General features: G+C 49.5%; 1 protein-coding gene across 3 annotated transcripts in view; it reads right to left on the bottom strand.

The window, feature by feature from the left end:
- SEZ6L (seizure related 6 homolog (mouse)-like) overlaps nucleotides 1-18,524 on the bottom strand; it is a 175,541-nt gene that overhangs the window by 50,623 nt on the left and 106,394 nt on the right. For all 3 annotated transcript variants that reach the window (XM_012731062.1, XM_012731063.1, XM_012731064.1), the window contains exons 2-9: nucleotides 15,752-16,555; nucleotides 14,823-14,956; nucleotides 12,418-12,610; nucleotides 11,069-11,254; nucleotides 7,250-7,415; nucleotides 2,990-3,156; nucleotides 2,404-2,598; nucleotides 647-785 (exon numbers count right to left, since the gene is read on the bottom strand). In XM_012731062.1, the coding sequence (XP_012586516.1) occupies nucleotides 647-785; nucleotides 2,404-2,598; nucleotides 2,990-3,156; nucleotides 7,250-7,415; nucleotides 11,069-11,254; nucleotides 12,418-12,610; nucleotides 14,823-14,956; nucleotides 15,752-16,555 (1,984 nt within the window). The remainder of the gene's footprint in view (nucleotides 1-646; nucleotides 786-2,403; nucleotides 2,599-2,989; nucleotides 3,157-7,249; nucleotides 7,416-11,068; nucleotides 11,255-12,417; nucleotides 12,611-14,822; nucleotides 14,957-15,751; nucleotides 16,556-18,524) is intronic.

The following is an 18,524-nucleotide window of genomic DNA, read 5'->3' as shown; positions in this document are numbered from 1 at the left end:
TTCAGCAGTCACTTCCTGAGAACCTACTAGGGGATCCAGCTCTGTGTTAGACCTTGGATCAGGGAGATCTCAGACCAGACCCGACTGCAAGGACCTTCTGGCATGGTTGAGGGAGACAGGAAAATAAACCACTGCAGTTCAGTGAGCACCAGCTACACTGCTCTTCTCCTCCTGGCCATACTGACCGTCCAGGGCTTTGAAGATGATGCACTTGTTCTTGCCACAGGGACTTTGCATATTCTGTTCCTTTCTGACGCACTCACTCTAGTTTACCACTTAGTCCTGAGCTTTAGTATCAGATCCTTAGGGAAGGCTTTTCTGACTTGCCTCTTTATAACAAATCTCCATGATGGAATCTCACAGCACGATGCATCTATCCTTACATCACTTATCAGTTACAGTGACCAATTACTGGTAGTTTCCATAATGTAATGCTTACTTCCTTAGTGCACTGGATTTCCTAAAGACAGGGACTCTTAACCACGTGCATATGAAGTTGCTGTTTCCCTCACTACTGGACCCCAGTTCTTTGTACAGCTGTCAGACACATAGTAGATGCTTAGTGAAAATTGGCTGAAAAAGTAAATCAGGAGAAATTTCTTCTGCAATGAGATGGCATCGATAGTCCCATCATTATAATACTCACAACTGGATATCTAGGAAGATCCGTTTCTCCTCCCCTACGTGTATCTTCCAGACACAATCTTCACCTTCCACGTAGGGTTCTGGCCAGTTTGGGGAGAGCACCACCCCAGCCACAGCAGAGAGCTCCCCACCACACATTGCTGTAAAAGACACAGACAGAGAGAGTCAGAGACACTTTATTCATAGGTAAGCCTACCTGGCCTGGCAGGTGAGTGTCTGTGCTGTGAAGTCAGACAGCCGCGGATTGCTCTGTGTGTGGACAGGTACATTCACCTCAGGTGGTCCATACACGTGAGGAGACTGGCACCTGCTTTGTTTAGCTAAGGCTTGGTGAAGGTGGGGCTGAGGCTCTATATAGTCATCCATCGCTTAACAGTGGGGGTGTGTTTGGCTATTTCATCTTTATGCAAATGTGGTAGAATGCAACTACACAAACATAGCTGGTACATAATATAGAACAGCCATCTAGACTAATGGAACCACTGTTGAATATGTGGTCTGTTGACTGAAAGCATTATTACAGGACTGTAATTCTTTCAGGACCAAGGACAGAGTCCAGAGTGCCGGAAGATCCTAGCCAGGACAGCCCTCCATTGTGCAGGGTGACTGTGGCTTAGAGGTGGTGCACTCCGGTGGGCGGGCCTGGGTTTGTGTGTTCCCTGTGCCCCCACAGGCGCGGTAACAAGGCTTGTAACTTCTGGGAACCTGTGCGCCTGTATTTTGTAAAGTGGGGTAACGTCACTGCTGACCCCATGGGCTATTCTGAGGCCTATTTGACTTCATGGTTGTCCACTGCAGCACAGTGCCTGGCACGGTGTGTGTTCAGGAGTCTGAGTTGATGTTACCAAAGGCCCTGAGCCCAAACTGGAAGTGGAAGGCGGCTCTGCCTGGCGCCTGGCCCTTTAAATCCCACTCTGTGTTTACCGCTTTGGAAAGTTCTCAATGTGGCAGAGGCCAAAGCACCAATAAATTCCGCTCTGTTAAACCAGCACATTTAATACAGGGATCAATCCCTCACCACGGTGAGGCTGTGATTTCACGCCAACTGCCATCCGGGCGGCAGCTGCCAGAGGCAAGGGCCGTCTTCCTTACTCCATGTGCTCAGGGAGCTGGGCTCAGGGTGGCTCAGCTGCCTTGAGTAAGGGGGAGTGGGGAGGGTTTGGGGGCCATGTAGCGGAGGGTCCCGCACAGCCTGCACTGTCCTGAGGGGCTCACAGCATGGTTTCTGAAACCAGAGACCCAAGTTCCATTCCTGCCCCTGCCAGTTACTCTCACGAGCCCTCAGGTCCCATCAGAGCCCAGTCTCCTCAGCAGTAAGCGGGGTCAGCTGTAGTAATGATAGTGCTGAGGGGCTGCAGTGAGGTGAAGTCAGGTAACAAGCACACAGCCTGGCGGGGTGTATGTACTGTTTTGCACTCCTGTTAAAATCTATGAACATCATCACTTACTGATTGAGGCAGGACTCCCTGTGCTGTTGGGTGGACTGTGGGTGGCACAAGAGTGCACCGTGGGGGTCATGCAGGAGTGGACAGACAGGCAGCAACCTTCTCACCAGCTGTGTCTGGAGGTAGGGACACTTTCACAGATTTATCCATTTTGCCCTTTCCTCAAGGACTGACAACGAAGCTGACGCAAAAGATAGTGAGCTCCAGAGAGGACTCTAACCCTAATTAGCCTGTAAATTGGTGGCATCCCTTGGATGGGGCCTTGGACTTAGCATCTGAGGGGCACCTGGGAGGAGGCAATGGGCCCACTCACCTCTGCACAGGGGCTCTGTGTCGTTCCAGTACGGGTCCCGCACGTTGATGCACTCGATGATGGCTGGGCCTTGCTCCAGAGAGTGGCCAGGGTCGCAGGTAAACTCCACTATGGTCCCGATGTTATAGGTGGGGTCAGAGGTGGTGAAATTCCCATTCTGAATGTAGGGCTCATAGCAGTGGCCTTTCTCAAAGGCTGGGGTGGGGATAGAAAAGAGGCAGCGGTTCAAGTGAGTCAGGGGCCACCCCGGGGCCATGTCTCAGAGGATGGACTTGCCCATCTTGCTGTCCAGGGAAGCACCAAGGACAGCGGGAACCAGGCCCAGTTCCAGCTGACATGCTGAAGACTCTTGGGCCATGCCCTTGGCTTCTTGGGGTGTCACTTTTATATCCAAAATGGGAATGAGGACCTGTGCCCTCCCGGCCCTGCAGAGTTGGCCTCTGGAGGTCAAAGGGTCAGTCTAGCCACTGGGTCCCCCATTCTTAGCAGCCAGGTCTCCACCTCCTGGGACCCAGCCCAGGCCCACCATGCCTCTTCTGCTCCTGCATTGCCACCTCAGAAGAAGGGAGGGGCCCAGGCTCCTCACCCTCGAACCGGATGTTGAAAGCGGAGGCTGCCCGCGCTTGGTCGGAGGTGAACTCGATGCGGATGGTGTGGCCTTCGCTCAGCAGGCCCTCGAAGGGGACACTCTCTGTCTGGAGGGAGTCGTAGAGCAGAGCAGTCTTGTTGGTCAGCCCGCTGTAGACCAGCATCCTGGCAGTGGGAGAGGACAGGGGGTCACCGTGGCACACGGCAGTTGTGGGGCTCTGAGAGCCGCCTTGGGAGCTTCAGACTCAAACCCTGACTTTGCCCGGACTTTCTCAGACATGCTCCTTCACCTTCTCAGGGAGGCTCATCTGAGACCCCCCTCATGGGTTGATCTGAGGTGCAAGGAAAGTGATATGCATGATGTCATACACCATACTGATTCATGGCACCTGGTTATTATTACTAATGGAGAAGTAGGGATTAATGGGCTATTATCAATTCTGAAACAGGTTTAGCATTAACATTTAGACAGAGTCCTGGCCTCTGAGACTTCTGAGCTGTGTGACTTTGGACAAGGACTCCTCCCCACTGGGCCCCTCTGTTTTGTCTTCTGTAAAATGGACATGATCACGCCTAGTTGAGTGTGGGTTTAGAGATCAGGGGAATAGAGCACTGAGTGGCTACACAAGCAAAATTTATTATGCATTAGGCACTGACAAGCTGTGTCTCTGATCTTATTTGCTAAGAGCACTGTGTGTGGACTCAGGAGTCCGATTTCCCAAGATCCCATTTACATTAGTCTCAAAACAACTTCGGCCTCAGTTTCCACAACCACGAAAGGAGGGACCCTAACATCTTTCTGCCTACCTTACATGTGGGCTTTGAGAGCATGATAGGATTGAGTGCCCTGAGAAATGAAACTTTACATGACATGTTGGTGCTCAATTTTACTATTATTCAAACCACTTCATCTTGATTTAGTCCTGGTATTTTTAAAGAAATTATGCAAAAATGAAAGAAGAAAAACAGAACACAATTAAGTGAGTTTCTTTTATGGGGCCATAAATAGGGTTTATGTTGCTCAGATAAATTTTCCAATGTCACCAAAATGAATAAATATTGGATCCATGGTTTGTTATAAGCCTGCTCTGTCCTCTGGAATAGTACTATGTTTTTATCCCAAATTCACATGCAGGCCATGGTCTGATGGATTTGGGGAATGCTGGGTTAAATAAAAATTATTTTTGGCCCTCCCTGGTGGCACAGCGGGTTAAAGCACTGCACTAAGAAGCTTAAGCCACTTGCGCTTGAGTTCGATTCCCGTCTGCCCCGGAGGTGACCACATGGCGTGGCAGACCTCTCCTGATCCACCTGCTGCTCCCCTCAGCAGTGTACTTCGTCGATCTGCCTGTTCTGCTCCCCCCTCTGTCCCTGGTGAATCCCCTCACCCTCTGCATCTCTGGTCTGTACCCCAGTTCTAGATGAATAAATAAATAAATCTTTAAAAAAATTATTTTCTGCAGGATTTCTCAGTGCCTTTGCTGGCTAATGACACTAATACCTTCCAACACAGGCTAGACTCCTCTCCCAAACATGTTTGACCAGAGAACCTCCCTTTCATGCTGCATATTGTGACAGTGGAGTTTTAGAAAGACGTCCTTTTATGGAAAAACATTTACAAATCTTTCTTTGTATCCCTCTTCTACTCAAAAATCCTTCCAGGGCTGCCTATGACCCATGGGAGCAGCCTGGCATTTAGGCCCCAGTTTACCCTCCCAACTTTATTTCCTCGTCTTACTGGTGAGAAGACTGTCACAGCCACTCCTGCCTCTCCCCCTGCAACATCAATGTGGATTTTCTCCTCTATATCTGTGTCCTCTGCTCCCCCTACTTTCCCTGCTGGGGAGATCCCCCCCTCTATTTTTGGGTTCCTTTATCCAATCTCTTTTCAACATTTAGACAAGGTCTTTTTCTTATGTAGAACCTTATCTAGTGCTAAACTCTTGCAGCTGGTATACACTGTAGTATTTTTATCTGTTTTTCTTCACTAAAGTGCGTAGGACAGAAAAAGTTGATTTCACTTTTCTTCTTAGCACAGAGAGTAACTTCACTGTGTGTGTGTGCCATGTATGTGACCTTTAAGCTGATGAACTACCATACTTTTCCCTCTTACAAATCTGAGAACTAGCTTCCCCCATGGCTGTCAGTTCAGACTTTCACAGACCTCTGCAGAATCCCCTGGAAACTACCAGTGAGCTACATTGTCAGTGTGTCTGCTTGGCTCATTTAGCCAGATTTAAATAACTTTCAGAAATTACCATTTTGGTTAACCTTTTCCCCCTTTTTATTTGTATTGTTTAATATGCACTTGACTTTGAGTTCACCTCGGAGCCATTTGGAAGTGGCAGACCCAAGGTCAAGGTTTTAGAAAGTGTCCTTCACTGAGGTTTCCCAGGCCTGGTTTCTCCATCATTCTCCAGAAAGAAAGATTGGAAATTCATTTTAAAAGAGTCCCCAAGTCATTCTGATGCTACCAAGAAGCCATGACTTGGAGTCTGTCCTACACTTCCCACTTGAATGCAGTGACTTACTGATAAAAAGTTGTTCAGGATAAAGCTGGGCTACTTGGTGGGGACAAGGCTCTACGTGAGCTACTTATTTGTCTGTAAGAATCCTTTTCTGGCCCTCCCTGGTGGCACAGCAGGTTAAAGCACAGCAATAAGAAGCTAAAACCATTTTTGCATGAATTCGATTCCCGCCTGCCCCAGAGGTGGCCACATGGCGAGGCAGACCTCTCCTGACCCGCCCGCTGCTCCCCTCAGCAGTGTACTTCGTAGATCTGCCTGTTCTGCTCCCTACTCTGTCTCTGGTGAATCCTCTCACTCTCTACATCTCTGGCTTGTACCCCAGTTCTGTATGAATAAATAAATCTAAAAAAAAAAATTAAAAAAAAAATCCTTTTCTACCTAAAGAGCTTGATAGCATAGAATTGCAACTTCCGAGAAGTCAGGACACTATAATTCTAAGACCAGAGTCTGACGGCATTCTGGAAGAGCAGTGAGTGTTGTAGACCCCCCACTCACAGGCACTCAGCACTCCCTGTTTACATATTGTTCTGTCAGATTCCAACCCAAAGTGTCAGCTCCACCAGCTCTCCGAGTGTCAGGTAGTGTAAGGGAGTCAATGTTGGGGCACGCCCTTCCTCCCCTGCTGGGTGTAGGGAGGGTGGTAGATAAGTACTCCAACTATCTTGCCCTCCAACTGGACTACAAAGGTTACACTCAACAGTTTCCCAGAGGTCCGTGTGGATGGAATCCCAACTGCCTCACCACTACCTGCTATTAACACATACTCTCTTTGTTTTCCTTGTCTCTACCAGAGCTTTCTGGGATCAGCTCCCAATTAAACGGCTTTCCTCACATCCTCATAATCATGACTGTTGCCAAGATAACCTAAAGGAAGACATGTCTAAGTGAAGTTCAAGTTTTCTCGAATGGTCTAGAATATTTTAGAACTTCAGTTTTAAGGTTCTGGATTTTATGTGTATTAGCGTATATACACGTTCTTGCTTAGATGTTGCATCGTAACTTCTCCTATGATTGCATGTCATGTCGGCTTGCCCATGTCAGCTACCTCTTATCCCAGGAGGCAAAGTTCTTTACTTCTCACCTGTTCTCCATAGTCTAACGCATGACTAGTCACAGGGAGGGAGCTCAATAAACATGCCTTTTTGTTCCACTGCAAAATGATGTGCAGGAGAAAGAACGAGGCAGCACCAAGTGCGGAATCTAGGTCTCCCTCTTGCTTCCTTTGTTGTGTAACTTGGAGCAAGCCCCCTTTCCTCTGGATGACCTAGTTTCCTAAGGTGCGGAAAGAGGAGATCAAAGCTCACGGCCTCTAGGATCCTCATTCTCCTCCTCATTATCCCTTTCTTGACTTCAACGAGTCAAAATTACAACCATCTCGGCCCTCCCTGGTGGTGCAGCGGGTTAAAGCACAGCACTGAGAATCTAAAGCCGCTTCCTCATGAGTTCGATTCCCGCCTGCCCCGGAGGTGACCACATGGCGTGGCAGACCTCTCCTGACCCGCCCGCTGCTCCCCTCAGCAGTGTATTTCGTTGATCTGCCTGTTCTGCACTCCACTCTGTCTCTGGTGAATTCTCTCACCCTCCACATCTCCGGCCTGTATCCCAGTTCTGTATGCACAAATAAAATAAAATCTTTAAAAAAAAAATTACAACCATCTCAAGACTCCAAAACCTAGCCATGTCAAACAGTCTGGGAAGGAATGAGGCTGCGTGGGGACCCCGGAGGGTACCTGTCCTTCTTATGCAGTGACAGCCTCTCAAAGTGCAGGTGCAGCTTCTGGCCTTCCGGAGCCTCGATGGTCCACACACAGAACTGGCTCCCATTGGAATTTCCGGAGTGACTTGGGGAGAGGACTCGGCCGATGGTGGCGTTGTGCACGGCCCCTCCACAAGGAGCTGTGGTCAGGAGGCAGGGGTGAGATGGCAAGGCAAGGAGAGCAGAGAGAGGGAAGAAAGGGAGCGTCACATCATCTCTTGATTCCCAACCCTTCACAGGCAGGAAGGGGGAGATCACGGAGGAGGCCTGTCCTGTTGTGTGACAGGAGATCTCATGCCATGATTAGCCTTCACCATGTATCCCCTGCAGGGATGAATCACTGTGAGTGAAGGGTTTCTCCATGGTGCTGGTTGCATCCTGAATTTGGTCATAAAATGGCATCAAGAGGCTATAACCAGGCAGTTCACCAAAGAAGAAATACTTTGGTACCGAGTGAGCACTAAAAATTTCAGCCTCCCTAATAATAAAAGAAATGCAAATCTAAACTCCCTTTTATTTTCATGCACCTAATTGGCCAAGATAAAAAGAAGAAATAAAACAGGAGCTGCTCAAGGTGGTGGGAAATGGCCACTCTCAGTCATGAGTGGTGAAATGCAAATTGCCGTGCCCTTTCAGAAGGGTCATTTGGTAAAAAATCTAGAAAATGTGTTTGGACACGTTAACCTAGTAATTAAGTTTCTGTGGGATTAATCCTAAGGAAAGATTTGGAAATTTTCATAAAAGTTTATGAATGAGGGTGTTGATTGCTCAACAGTGAATTGTGAACCAATTTCTAAGGGTGAAAGTGAGAAATTACATGTACACCCATGCACAGATAATCTGCTGAAGCAAACATACCTATCTATCTGGTTAATAAAACCATGTTCTCAAAGAACACATGGGGATTCAGAAAAATGCCCACTATAATTTAAGCAAAGAAAGTTCTTGTTCTTCCAAATAGTTTAATGAACTATTTTACAAGGATCAATTCAGGCCATGAATATAACAGTGATTTGCTCCTTTCACTTAGACATTGTATTTCTTAAAAAAAATTTCACTACCAGACCCATATTAGCTTAATTATAAAAATCTAATAAAGGAATGAAAAAAGTAATTTTTGGATGGGGATGAGACATACAAAGGTGAAGATATATTTGTATTCTTATTCTTCAGAGACATTTTTGTTGTCGCTAAGGGTTTGTTGAATGACTACAATTGAGCAGAACTCTCTTCTCTGCTCAGTGTTTTGCTGTGACCTACAGCAAAGACATTGCCAATAGACTCTGTATGTAAGTTTTCACTTTGCATCATTGGTAGGTTCTGGGAAACTATGACTTTAAACAAAAAGTATGTAATAAAGTCAGTTTTACTACAGACTAACTTATATATACAAGAGTTAATTCATGGCACATAGCTCTGGTCACAAAACATCAACAAACTTCTAAAGAGAGACACAAACATTTCTACTATGAAACAATAATTTGTATTCCTTCATTTTCCAACCCACTAGTTCCAGCTCACATATTCACGGGTGGCCAGTGCCTATCCTGGAAGCTGGGGGTGCAAAAATGGGAGCCAACCCTGGGTAGCATGCTCTTCCTGTTCAGGGCACACCTACACTCACGTCTATAGGGACATCACAGACACACCGACAACCTTATGCTCACATCTTTGGGATGTGGAGTAAACCAGAGTGTCTGGAGACAACAAAGGCAGACCTGGGACGAACATGCTACTCCACACAGACCCCCCGACAGGAGTGGATATCGTTGCCCTCATCAGCATTATGAGGAAACAAAGCTGAGTGAAATGAGGCCTTTCAAGAACTTACTGTAATTCTCTCAGAATCTCGGATAGAGCGTCACCTTCCTTCATCCAGTTTGCCAGCCTGTCCTAAAATGGACATTCAACCCTCACCTATGCCAGCCACTGGTGCTCTCAGGGTCTTGCATTCACTCGCAGAAGGTGAGAAGTCCACCCTCCTTATGGGCTGTGGTCAACCATCAATGATGTGATGGGTGAAGAGTGATTGGCTCAGCCCTTGGCACGTAGGTGCTCGGAATGCAGCCAGCGTTATGTCCCTATGACCCTGGAGCAGAGGAGGTAGAGGGCACTACCCAGCAGGGGACATCTGTTCTCTCTGAGCCCCCCCATTTGCCTCTGCTCTGTTCCCCTTTCTTGCCTTATTAAGCCGACTGATGACTGTTTGGCTTAAATTTGCCAGCCATACCTCCCCATTCATCTTTCTTAGCATAAATGGAGGTTTAATTCCTGTCTGATTTTACACATAGATCCAAATTAATGTGAGAAAGGTGTGGAGAGCAACTACACGCTTGCTTTTTTCTTTGTTATACAGAAAGAAGAAAAATCCTGAGGGGCCTCGGGGAATGATATGACAACAATCAGACCCCAGACTTTATCATCAGCTGTCATTCGGGATTCCACTGGCTATAACTGCCTAGATGACAGGAATGATGTCTTCTCAGTAGTCTCCTGGTACCTGGTTCATGGACTGGCACATAGTAGGTACTCAGCTAATACAACTATTCTTCTGCAGCTACTGTGGGAAATAGTTTGATGATGTCTTAAAAAGTTAAATATAGAATTACCATATGGCCCAATAATTCCACATCTGGTATATACCCAAGAGAAATGAAAACAAGAGTCCCCACAAAAACTTGTACACAAATGGGGCCCTTCCTGCTGACGCAACAGGTTAAAGCGCAGCACTATGAAGCTCTCCACAATCACTGCAGCACGAGTTCAATCCCCGGACAGGGAGCTGACCCACATGGCACAGCAGACCTCTCTTGTCTCCCTGCTGCTCCCCCAAACAGTGTACTCCAGTTAATCTGCATGTTCTGCTCCCTGCATGTTCTGCCTCTGGTGAATCCTTTAACCGCCCCCCCCCCATACCTCCGGCCTGTACCACAGTTCTTGTATGCAAAAGTAGATAAATTTTTGAAATAAACCTTGTACACAAATGTTCATAGCAGCACAATTTTTTTTAAAGATTTATTTATTTATGCATACAGAACTGGGGTACAGGACAGAAGTGCAGGGGTGGTGAGAGGCTTCACCAGAGACAGAGTGGGGAGCAGAACAGGAAGATCAATGAAGTACACTGCTGAGGGGAGCAGCGGGCAGGTCAGGAGAGGTCTGCCGCGCCATGTGGGCCACCTCCTGGACAGGGATCGAACTCGTGCTGAAGTGGCTTTAGCTTCTCAGTGCTGTGCTTTAACCCGCTGTGCCACCAGGGAGGGCCCAGCAGCATAATTTGTAATAACCCCAAAATGGGAAAAATGTAAGTGTCCATCAATGAGTGATGTGATATAGCCACACACAATGGAATATTATTCAGCCTTAAAAAGGAATGAAGTTATGATACATATGACAACAGGAAAGAGCTGGAAAGTATGCTCCTTGAAAGAAGCCAGACACAAATGAATGACATACTGCCTGATGGGGAACATAAGAAATATGACAGCCAAGAGTTGGGGCAGGGGAGGGGGGTTACTTATTCAAAGTGACTTGGGGGTGATGAAGTTCTGAAACTCAATAGCGATGATGGTTGTACGACGCTGGGAAAGAACCGAACATCTCTCAGGGCATATTTTCTGGTATTGTGTATTTTACCACAATCGAACACAGACCATGTGGCCTCAGCCCTTTGTGTTCAGGCGGTCTCTTCCCTGGCCTCCGAGCCTCCCCTAAGGTCAGCCGCACACCCTGGGGCTGACCGCCCCTCCACCGGACCTCCTGTGTGTGGCCGGGAGGTGGGGGCTGCGTATACCTGAGCAGACGGGCTCCTGGCTGCTCCAGTGGGGCTTGGAGGCGTTGATACACGTCAGCGTCCTGGCACCCTGGAGCTCATACCCCAGGTGGCAGTGGAAGTGTGCTGCCCCGCCCGAGTGCAGGTCCATCACGGTCACGTCACCGAAGTCGGGCCGGCGGGGGAAGCTGCAGCTCAGCATGAAGGCTGGGGAGAAACGCAGGGGCCACGGTTACTGACAGAGGGGGCAGTGGAGAAGACGCCCCACATCCCAGAGCTGTTTGTGCTGAGGTGATAGGACGAGGCCCTTGGGGACTCTGGAGTCGGGGAGGAGGGTATTTCTGTGACTCGTGATCATCTGCTGCGGAGACTGCAGGCCTAGCAATTTTCCTGGGCTCTACTCTGCCTGGGGTCCGCTCTGCCTAGAGATAACAGGTTTGGGGTGATGTGCGTTCCCACAGCTCATTGGCACCTCTCCCCAGGGACACAGAAGGGCCTTCTCAGGCAGAGGTGGGTTGCTCAGGTAGATTCATGCTCCCTGCGCAAACAACTGAAATGTTTGCTGAATGAGCGGACTCTGGGATGAGAATGGGAACAACCAGCTCTTTAGGAAATGTCTGTAGCTATGAATATTTGAAAACAACTGTCCTGGGAGAGAAGGAGAGACCAGCGTGAGTTTATGTTCTGACTCCATTGCTTAGAAACTGCCCTGAACGTCACTCTGCTCTTCTTTCCCTTGGAATTGGCAATGTCCCTCCTGCACGGGTGGTGTAAGGAAAAGTGGGATACAGCTCAAATAAAAAGAAGGGACCACTGAGGGCCCCCACTGGCTGGGGCTGTGGATGCGCATGGGATGTGTCTGTTGACTGCAGGGCCATGAACTTGAACGAGAAAAAGTGGTTTGTTTATTTTCATTAACCTTTAACAGGACGGCCATGTTTCCCTCAATCATCACGGTGGGCAACAAACTGTAACGTATTAATAGAACCTGGGACTTAGTCACCTGGAGGAATCACAGGTATTTACATATCATAATGGATATCTTGACATATTTCTTATGCTCCTCAGCACTTTGAAATTATAGTAATTATCAGAACCATCAGGAGATGTTATTATTTAATGTGTGAATAAAGAAGCACATAGATCACTATAGATTAAAACAATATTTTGACAACGGTAACTCAGTACGCCTGGCTTCTCTTTCAAGTGTATACTTTTTGTTAATGCTTTTGAAGTCATTTTATTGAGAAGGGGTCTCTGGGGTTGATCAAATTGCCAGAGGCACTCTGGAACAAAGACTTTGGTTTCAGAGGTTCCAGAGGGAAACTGAGGCAAACAGCTACGCCTCATCAGCGTCAGCCCCATCCTACCCTGGTAGTGCAACTGGAAGGTTCCAAGGCCATCATCCTGGAAGGTCCGGAAGTAAACAGAGATGGTGTTGGTGGGGCTTCTGATGACCTGTCCTTCTACCAGGAGTGTCTGGTTGGCCAGGACGGTCAGGGTGGGCCCGTCCACTCCACGGATGGAGAGGAGCTCCCCTTCAGACAGGTTCACATTCTTCACCTGGGGGTGGGCAGGGTAAACAGAGGAGCCCTGAGTCTTGCTGGAGACAGTGCCACCCCAGGCCACAGTGCTGCCAACAGAGCCTCCAGCCAGCCCCAGGCACTGGAATGCAGCACCCCCCAAGTGACCCAGGTACACGTGACTCCCCAATGACCCCAGGAACTGAAATACAGCAACCCCAGTTGGCCCTAGGCATCCTGCAACAGACCTCTGGTCAGTGGGACAGACCCCAAGCCCCAGCCCTGAAACACCTGTAAATATCTAGACCTCCTTTTTCTCTCCAAAGTTTGAGGGGACGGAGTAGAACCAAGATGAGGATAGAGGTTCAAGGAACTGTGAACCCCACAGCTGGGCTCTTTTAGAGGTTGGCAGCTGGGGTAAATTCCCATGGAGCGGTGTGTAAGGGCAGGGTTGTTCAGCGTGTGCCTCAAGTCCAATCTCCAGGGAGATCGGAGACACATTCCACCAGAATGTAAGTTCCAAGGAGCTAGGGATTTTTCCATGTTCCTTAGTATCCCCAGCACCTGGAATAGTGCCTGCCACACAGCGAGTGCTCAGGAAGTATTTACAGAATGTTGAATACATTCTCCCACTTCTGCATGTACTAAGTGAGGGAGGAGGGGGAGAAGGCTCTGGGTGGTTCTCAGGTCCACTCTCTTATCCTCCCAAGTAAATGACAGCTCCAAGTCCAGAGCTTCCTCACAGAACCAGGTAGTTGCTTTGCTAGGCCGCTTTCTAGGCTTGCAGGAGACAGAAGGGAGATACTTCAACTGTGCACATTAAACAATGGAATAGGGGTGGGCTGCAGACTTTCACCAGTTTCCAATGTCCAGTTTGCATATCTACGACGCTCCTAGCCTGGATCCTAGCCCTTATGCCCCCATTTCAACAGGGCAAGCCTCACGTCTGAGCCCCTCTCTTTCAGGCCTACAATGTACTCTTTCCTCTTTGATGAACTCCTACTTATTCTCCAAAGCCCCACTAAAATTGCCCTCCTCTGTGTGGCCACCGCTGACTGGCAAGGAGCTTGCCTTTGCCTCCATTGTGATTCTACAGCATCCCCCATAGACATCTACTGTAGACCCCTATAGGTGGCCTTTTCAAATGGCATCCTCATGTCTTCTCTGTGTGTGTGAGTTATAAAGCATGACTCCTTTGTGGCAGGTACCGAATCATTTCTGCACACCACATATCCCCTGGTGTCAACAGCCGTGACTGGCACATAGTAGGTGATTGGTGAAGGCATTCTACGGTACCGGATAAAGAAAACCATGGAACAGTAGGCAAGTGGAAATGTTCATTAAGTGCCAGAATCAGATGTGCTGCAATTTTTCTCCAGTTTATTTTAATGCCACAAAAAATATTAAGTACCTACTATGTGCCACACACTATGCTAAGTTCTGTGCAAAGAGGCTAGGCTCTGCTGAAGGGCTTAGCTCTTTTATCTTTCCTGTGTGAGTCAGAAGAACTTTCCTCAAGGAAAGTTCTGCTCAGGTCATATGACCAATCCAGCTCACAAACTTCTGATGGCCCCTTGTTATCTATTAGAGAAAGCCCACATCCAGACCTCAGACCATGGCTGGGGAGAGTCCGTGGCCACGTCCTTCCCTCTGTGGGTCACTTCCCCTCCTCCGTTCATTTTAAAGAGTATGTGGTCAGTTGAGAAGATCTAGAACTAGGGTGAAGACAATTGGTAATAGACACTGAACTTTCTCTCTCTCCTTTTAGGTTTTGGCTAAATGTCCTTTCTGTGTTCTAATATTCATCTCTCCCCCCAAACCCTGTCAAGTCATAACATTATTGTCTCTGGTGTATTGATGGGGAAACGGAGGCTTAGAATACAGAAACCCCATGCCCAAAGTCACAGTTTTAACTATAGAACTGGGACTTAAAACCCAGATGTTTGAGTACTATGCCATCCTGATTTTCCATTCTTAGTGTATATATAGGTCAATTGAACTGGCTGAGACGTGTCTCTGTGTGTGTGTGTGTTTGTGTGTGTGTTCTTGGTAACCAGGGTACTAGAAGACTTTCCTTTGAGCACAAAACCTCCCAACTTATACAAAATCTCCCCTCCACGTGTAACTAGCTATTTTTGATTTGAACTGAGTTGGGAACTCCTATTCATTCAACAAAACCCAGCTCAAATTACCCTCCCTAGTGAGAAGAGAACCAGACTGGGTAAGGGTGAGGAAGCCTCACCAAGGGTTACCTGCAGCTCTACCCCATAGCCAGTGTAGACAGTCACATTGTATGTGCACTCCAGGAAGTTGTTGAGGGGCAGCGGTGGGTAGTCACTGGAGTCGATGTAGCCTTCAGGGTCAGAGAAACTCACACTGCAGAGAGCTGGAGGAGAGCACATTGGTTAGCCACTGAAGGAGATGAGGTGGCTCTCTCAGATGGGCTCTAGGGTAAGACAGGGACTCTGGGGACAGCTGCATTCTCCAGCCCCCACTCCTCCTACTTTTAAATTTCCTTCAGCTCCAGAGTCAACAGTACAGTTGACCCACTCAGTACAGTTGACACAAATGACCACTTGCAAGATGTAGTTGTAACATGTTGTCACAGCAATGTGTTGCCGGGCACTATTCCAACTCGTGGTGGCCCCACTCAGCCTTCTGGGGGCAGAGTTTATAGCTATGTGAAGCAAAGCAAGGAGGGGCATCAGCTGAGTTAGGCTCACTCAGCAAGCGGGATTCAAACCCAGGCCCACACGGCCTTGGCCCGAAATCATGTGTGATTGACAGTTGGTGTCCATTTGAAGATGGACAAGAAAATAGAAGAACTTTAAAAACTGGAGAAAGGGGATGCCTTTCATCAAGCCTAGTGGAGTTTATGGAATAATAAAAGGCAAAGCACTTTGAGAAGGTTATGGCCTGCTAAGCAGACCTAGGAATTCAGTTCCAAGATGAAAGGTTTGGAATCCTACTTTTGGGCTGTGTGGCTTCAGGCAGGTTGCTTGGCATCTCAGGCCTGAAAGATAAGCTGTCATATCATCCCAATGGGGAATGTGAGCCCCTGGTGAAGCTCCTAGGCCACTCACAGGGGTGGGCCCTTGTGGTGGGTGATGATGCCCCTGCCCCCTGCCTGGCAAAGAGGGTGCCCCCTGCTGGTTCAGGAGGCCGGGGAGTCGGCACCTACCTGGGGCCTGCTCGGTGGTGATGACTGTGGTGGTGATGATGGTGGACGTGGTGGTCTCCTGGCTCTCCTCCGAAGCTGACCCGGTCAGCTCATTCTCACCTTTGTCCATCAAGGTCATGGGACTCGCGTCCTCCGGAGGCGCCTCTTGAGCCTCCTCAGGCACCACCGGCTCCCCAGGGTCCGGTTTCTGGGGCAGGGTGGGAGCCATGAAGGGCTGCGAGGTGAAGGGGGAGATCTGCAGTGGGGCGGGTGTGGTGGGGAGTGCACTTTCCTTCCTGTCCAGCCAGATGGGCTCCTCCGAGGACAGCTGCAGAGTGTCCTCGCCTGCCGAGGCCACTGGGTCCAGGTCGGCTGGTGGACGGGGCTCCTCGGTGATGGAGGAGAGGGAGCGTGGGCCTGTGGGCGCTGGCTGGGCCCCAGCCCTTGGGAGGGCTGCTGTGGACGGGGTCTTGGGCCTCAGCTGTTTCCTGGCCAAGTTCACCTGCTTGAGCGAGGGCAGCTTCTTCCGAGGGGCAGTGGTGTGCTTGCTGCTCGCCTCTTCTGGAGGTTGCGTCCACAGGGCTGACAGGGCCTCAGGGTCTCGACCCACTGAGGGGGCTGAGGGGGCTGAGGGGGCTGAGGGGGCTGCCCCTTCCAACTCAGGCTCCAGAAGCTCTTCCCCGGACTGTGCAGGGTTCGATGGATTCAGAGGGGCCATTGTCACCTTCTCTCGGGGGAGCTCTTTGCTCAGACTGCTGCTCCCCAGGGCTTCTGACGGCAGAAGGTAAGTGTCTGAGAGGCCAGTGTCTCCCTCTGGTGGTGCATCTTGGAAGAAGAGAAAAGACAGCCGTCAATGGCTAAAGAGCTTTAGGTCCTCCTCCAGCCCCAGCATCTGTCATACTCTGAGGCTGGTGTCCCCGAAGTGGCAACCAAGGTTTCCTGGGTGCTGACAGTGTTCTATCAGCAGACAAAGGGCTCCCTCCTTCCCCCTCCTCCCCGCTCCTTCGCCCTCCTCCCTAGTCCTCCTCCCTTCCACCGCCTCCTCTCCCTCCTCCCCTTCCTCCCACTTTTCCTTCTCTTCTTTCCCTTGGAGACTCAGAGTTGATCATGCCAAGCCAAAGTTAAACATTAGGGCTGCAGAAACCAAGGTCACAAGAGTCTTACCCTCCCGTTGTATATGTACTGGGAGAGGGGTCTTGGGCCTCAGGTGTTTCCTTGGGCCTTGTGTCGCCGGCCAGCTCTGTGGTTTATTTTTGTCATGAAAGTAAAGCCACATAATACTTTCAAATAAAGGAAAGGAGGGCTACTCATATTCAAAGTAAAAATGTCTAAAAAGGTAAAATTTCATGCTCACAGGACAGAGCGGACAGGCCCGAACTCAGCGTGCCCTGCAGGACTGCCACGCACAGCTGGGCAGGCTGTTCACTGCGCAAGGACATCCCCAAAGAGCATGCGCGGGGCCGTAAACCAGGCTGCACCCTCCTCTCCGAGCCGCGCGCCCTGGTCAGGGCTGTGTTGTCAGGATTGGAGGAGCAAAATTTTAAATTAGTAGAAAAGGGATCCTGTAGAATCCACAGACAGATTTGAGGACTAGAATCACGAAGCGGGTTTAGGACTGAGGATGTGGGAAGAGCGTGGAGGCTGGCTGGCGAATGCCGGGGGCAGGGGGTGTAAGTAGAGGGGACTAGAGAAAAAGTTGGAGAGGTGGAGAGGCAGGGCCAGCCCTCAGGGGCCTTGTGTCACCGGCTAGCTCTGTGCAATGTATTTTTGTCATGGAAGTAAACCACAAAGTATTTTAAAAAAAGGTGGTCCAGGCAAAAATCATGCCTGAACTCAGCTTCCCACGTACTTATTTGAGACCCAGTTCTGCCAACTTCAAGCCGGCACATGGCGTGGCCTTTCGAGCCTCAGTTTCCTCAGCTGTGAAATGGAAACTATTTCCCGTTTCCTAAGTTGATGCTGGTGACGCAGACAGCCAGCCACAGATATTTGGGTGCCTCACAGTGAGTGATTAGGACGTGCCAGCTGCTGTCAGTGTTTTACTGTCATCACTGCAGGAGGCTGAGCTATCAGAACACCCCATCATCACCTCGAGACAGAGCGGGATTGCGTGGAGATGATGGTGCTCAGACTGATGGCTGTCCTTGTGGATTTTCTGCCGAGAGACACTCAGTCAGCCACGGTCTCTGGGCCCTTCAGCACTGTCATTTAAATTTATTTCTACAGCCATTGGAAAGGCTCATTTACTTTCATGGAGTCGGCAGCAGTGTGGCTTAATCTATACAGACGGCAACAGTTTGCAACTGGCATCGACAAATGTTCCTGTTGTGTAACATTGATTACCAGCCAGTGCACACACCCGGTCAACGGCAGCATGGGGCTGGGCAGGCCCGCGGGAGAGAGGGTGTGCGGGTGACCAGAGGGGAGATCAGGGTCGTCCAGGGACCAAAGCAGGTGTCCTGGCCCAAGGAGGAGGCACAGAGGCTTTGGAGTTAGGCCCGGGCCCAAGTCCTGCCCTGACAGTTCCTGGCCTTGTGGGCCTGGGAAGGCACTGAGCTTATGTAACAGACATGCCACTGGCCTCTCGCAGAGATCAGATGCGGGTCTGCTCAGAAGTGTGGCTTTTATGTTCTTGGTTGCTTTTATTGGAGGGTTGATGTGGTCGGCTTTATAGACTGTGCCACGAGAAGGTGATGGGCAAATGAGATGGGAGCGAGGGGCAGGACACCAGGATCACAAGACCCAGCTGCCACTCAATGCAGAGCCCTTGGCTGCCACCAGAGGCGGGGCGCGG

Source organism: Condylura cristata, unplaced genomic scaffold (assembly GCF_000260355.1).
Source record: "Condylura cristata isolate star-nosed mole 26May11 unplaced genomic scaffold, ConCri1.0 scaffold00029, whole genome shotgun sequence".
Classification (NCBI taxonomy): Eukaryota; Metazoa; Chordata; class Mammalia; order Eulipotyphla; family Talpidae; genus Condylura; species Condylura cristata.
Note: the sequence above shows the minus strand (reverse complement) of the source record. Positions and strands in the feature narration are given on the sequence as shown.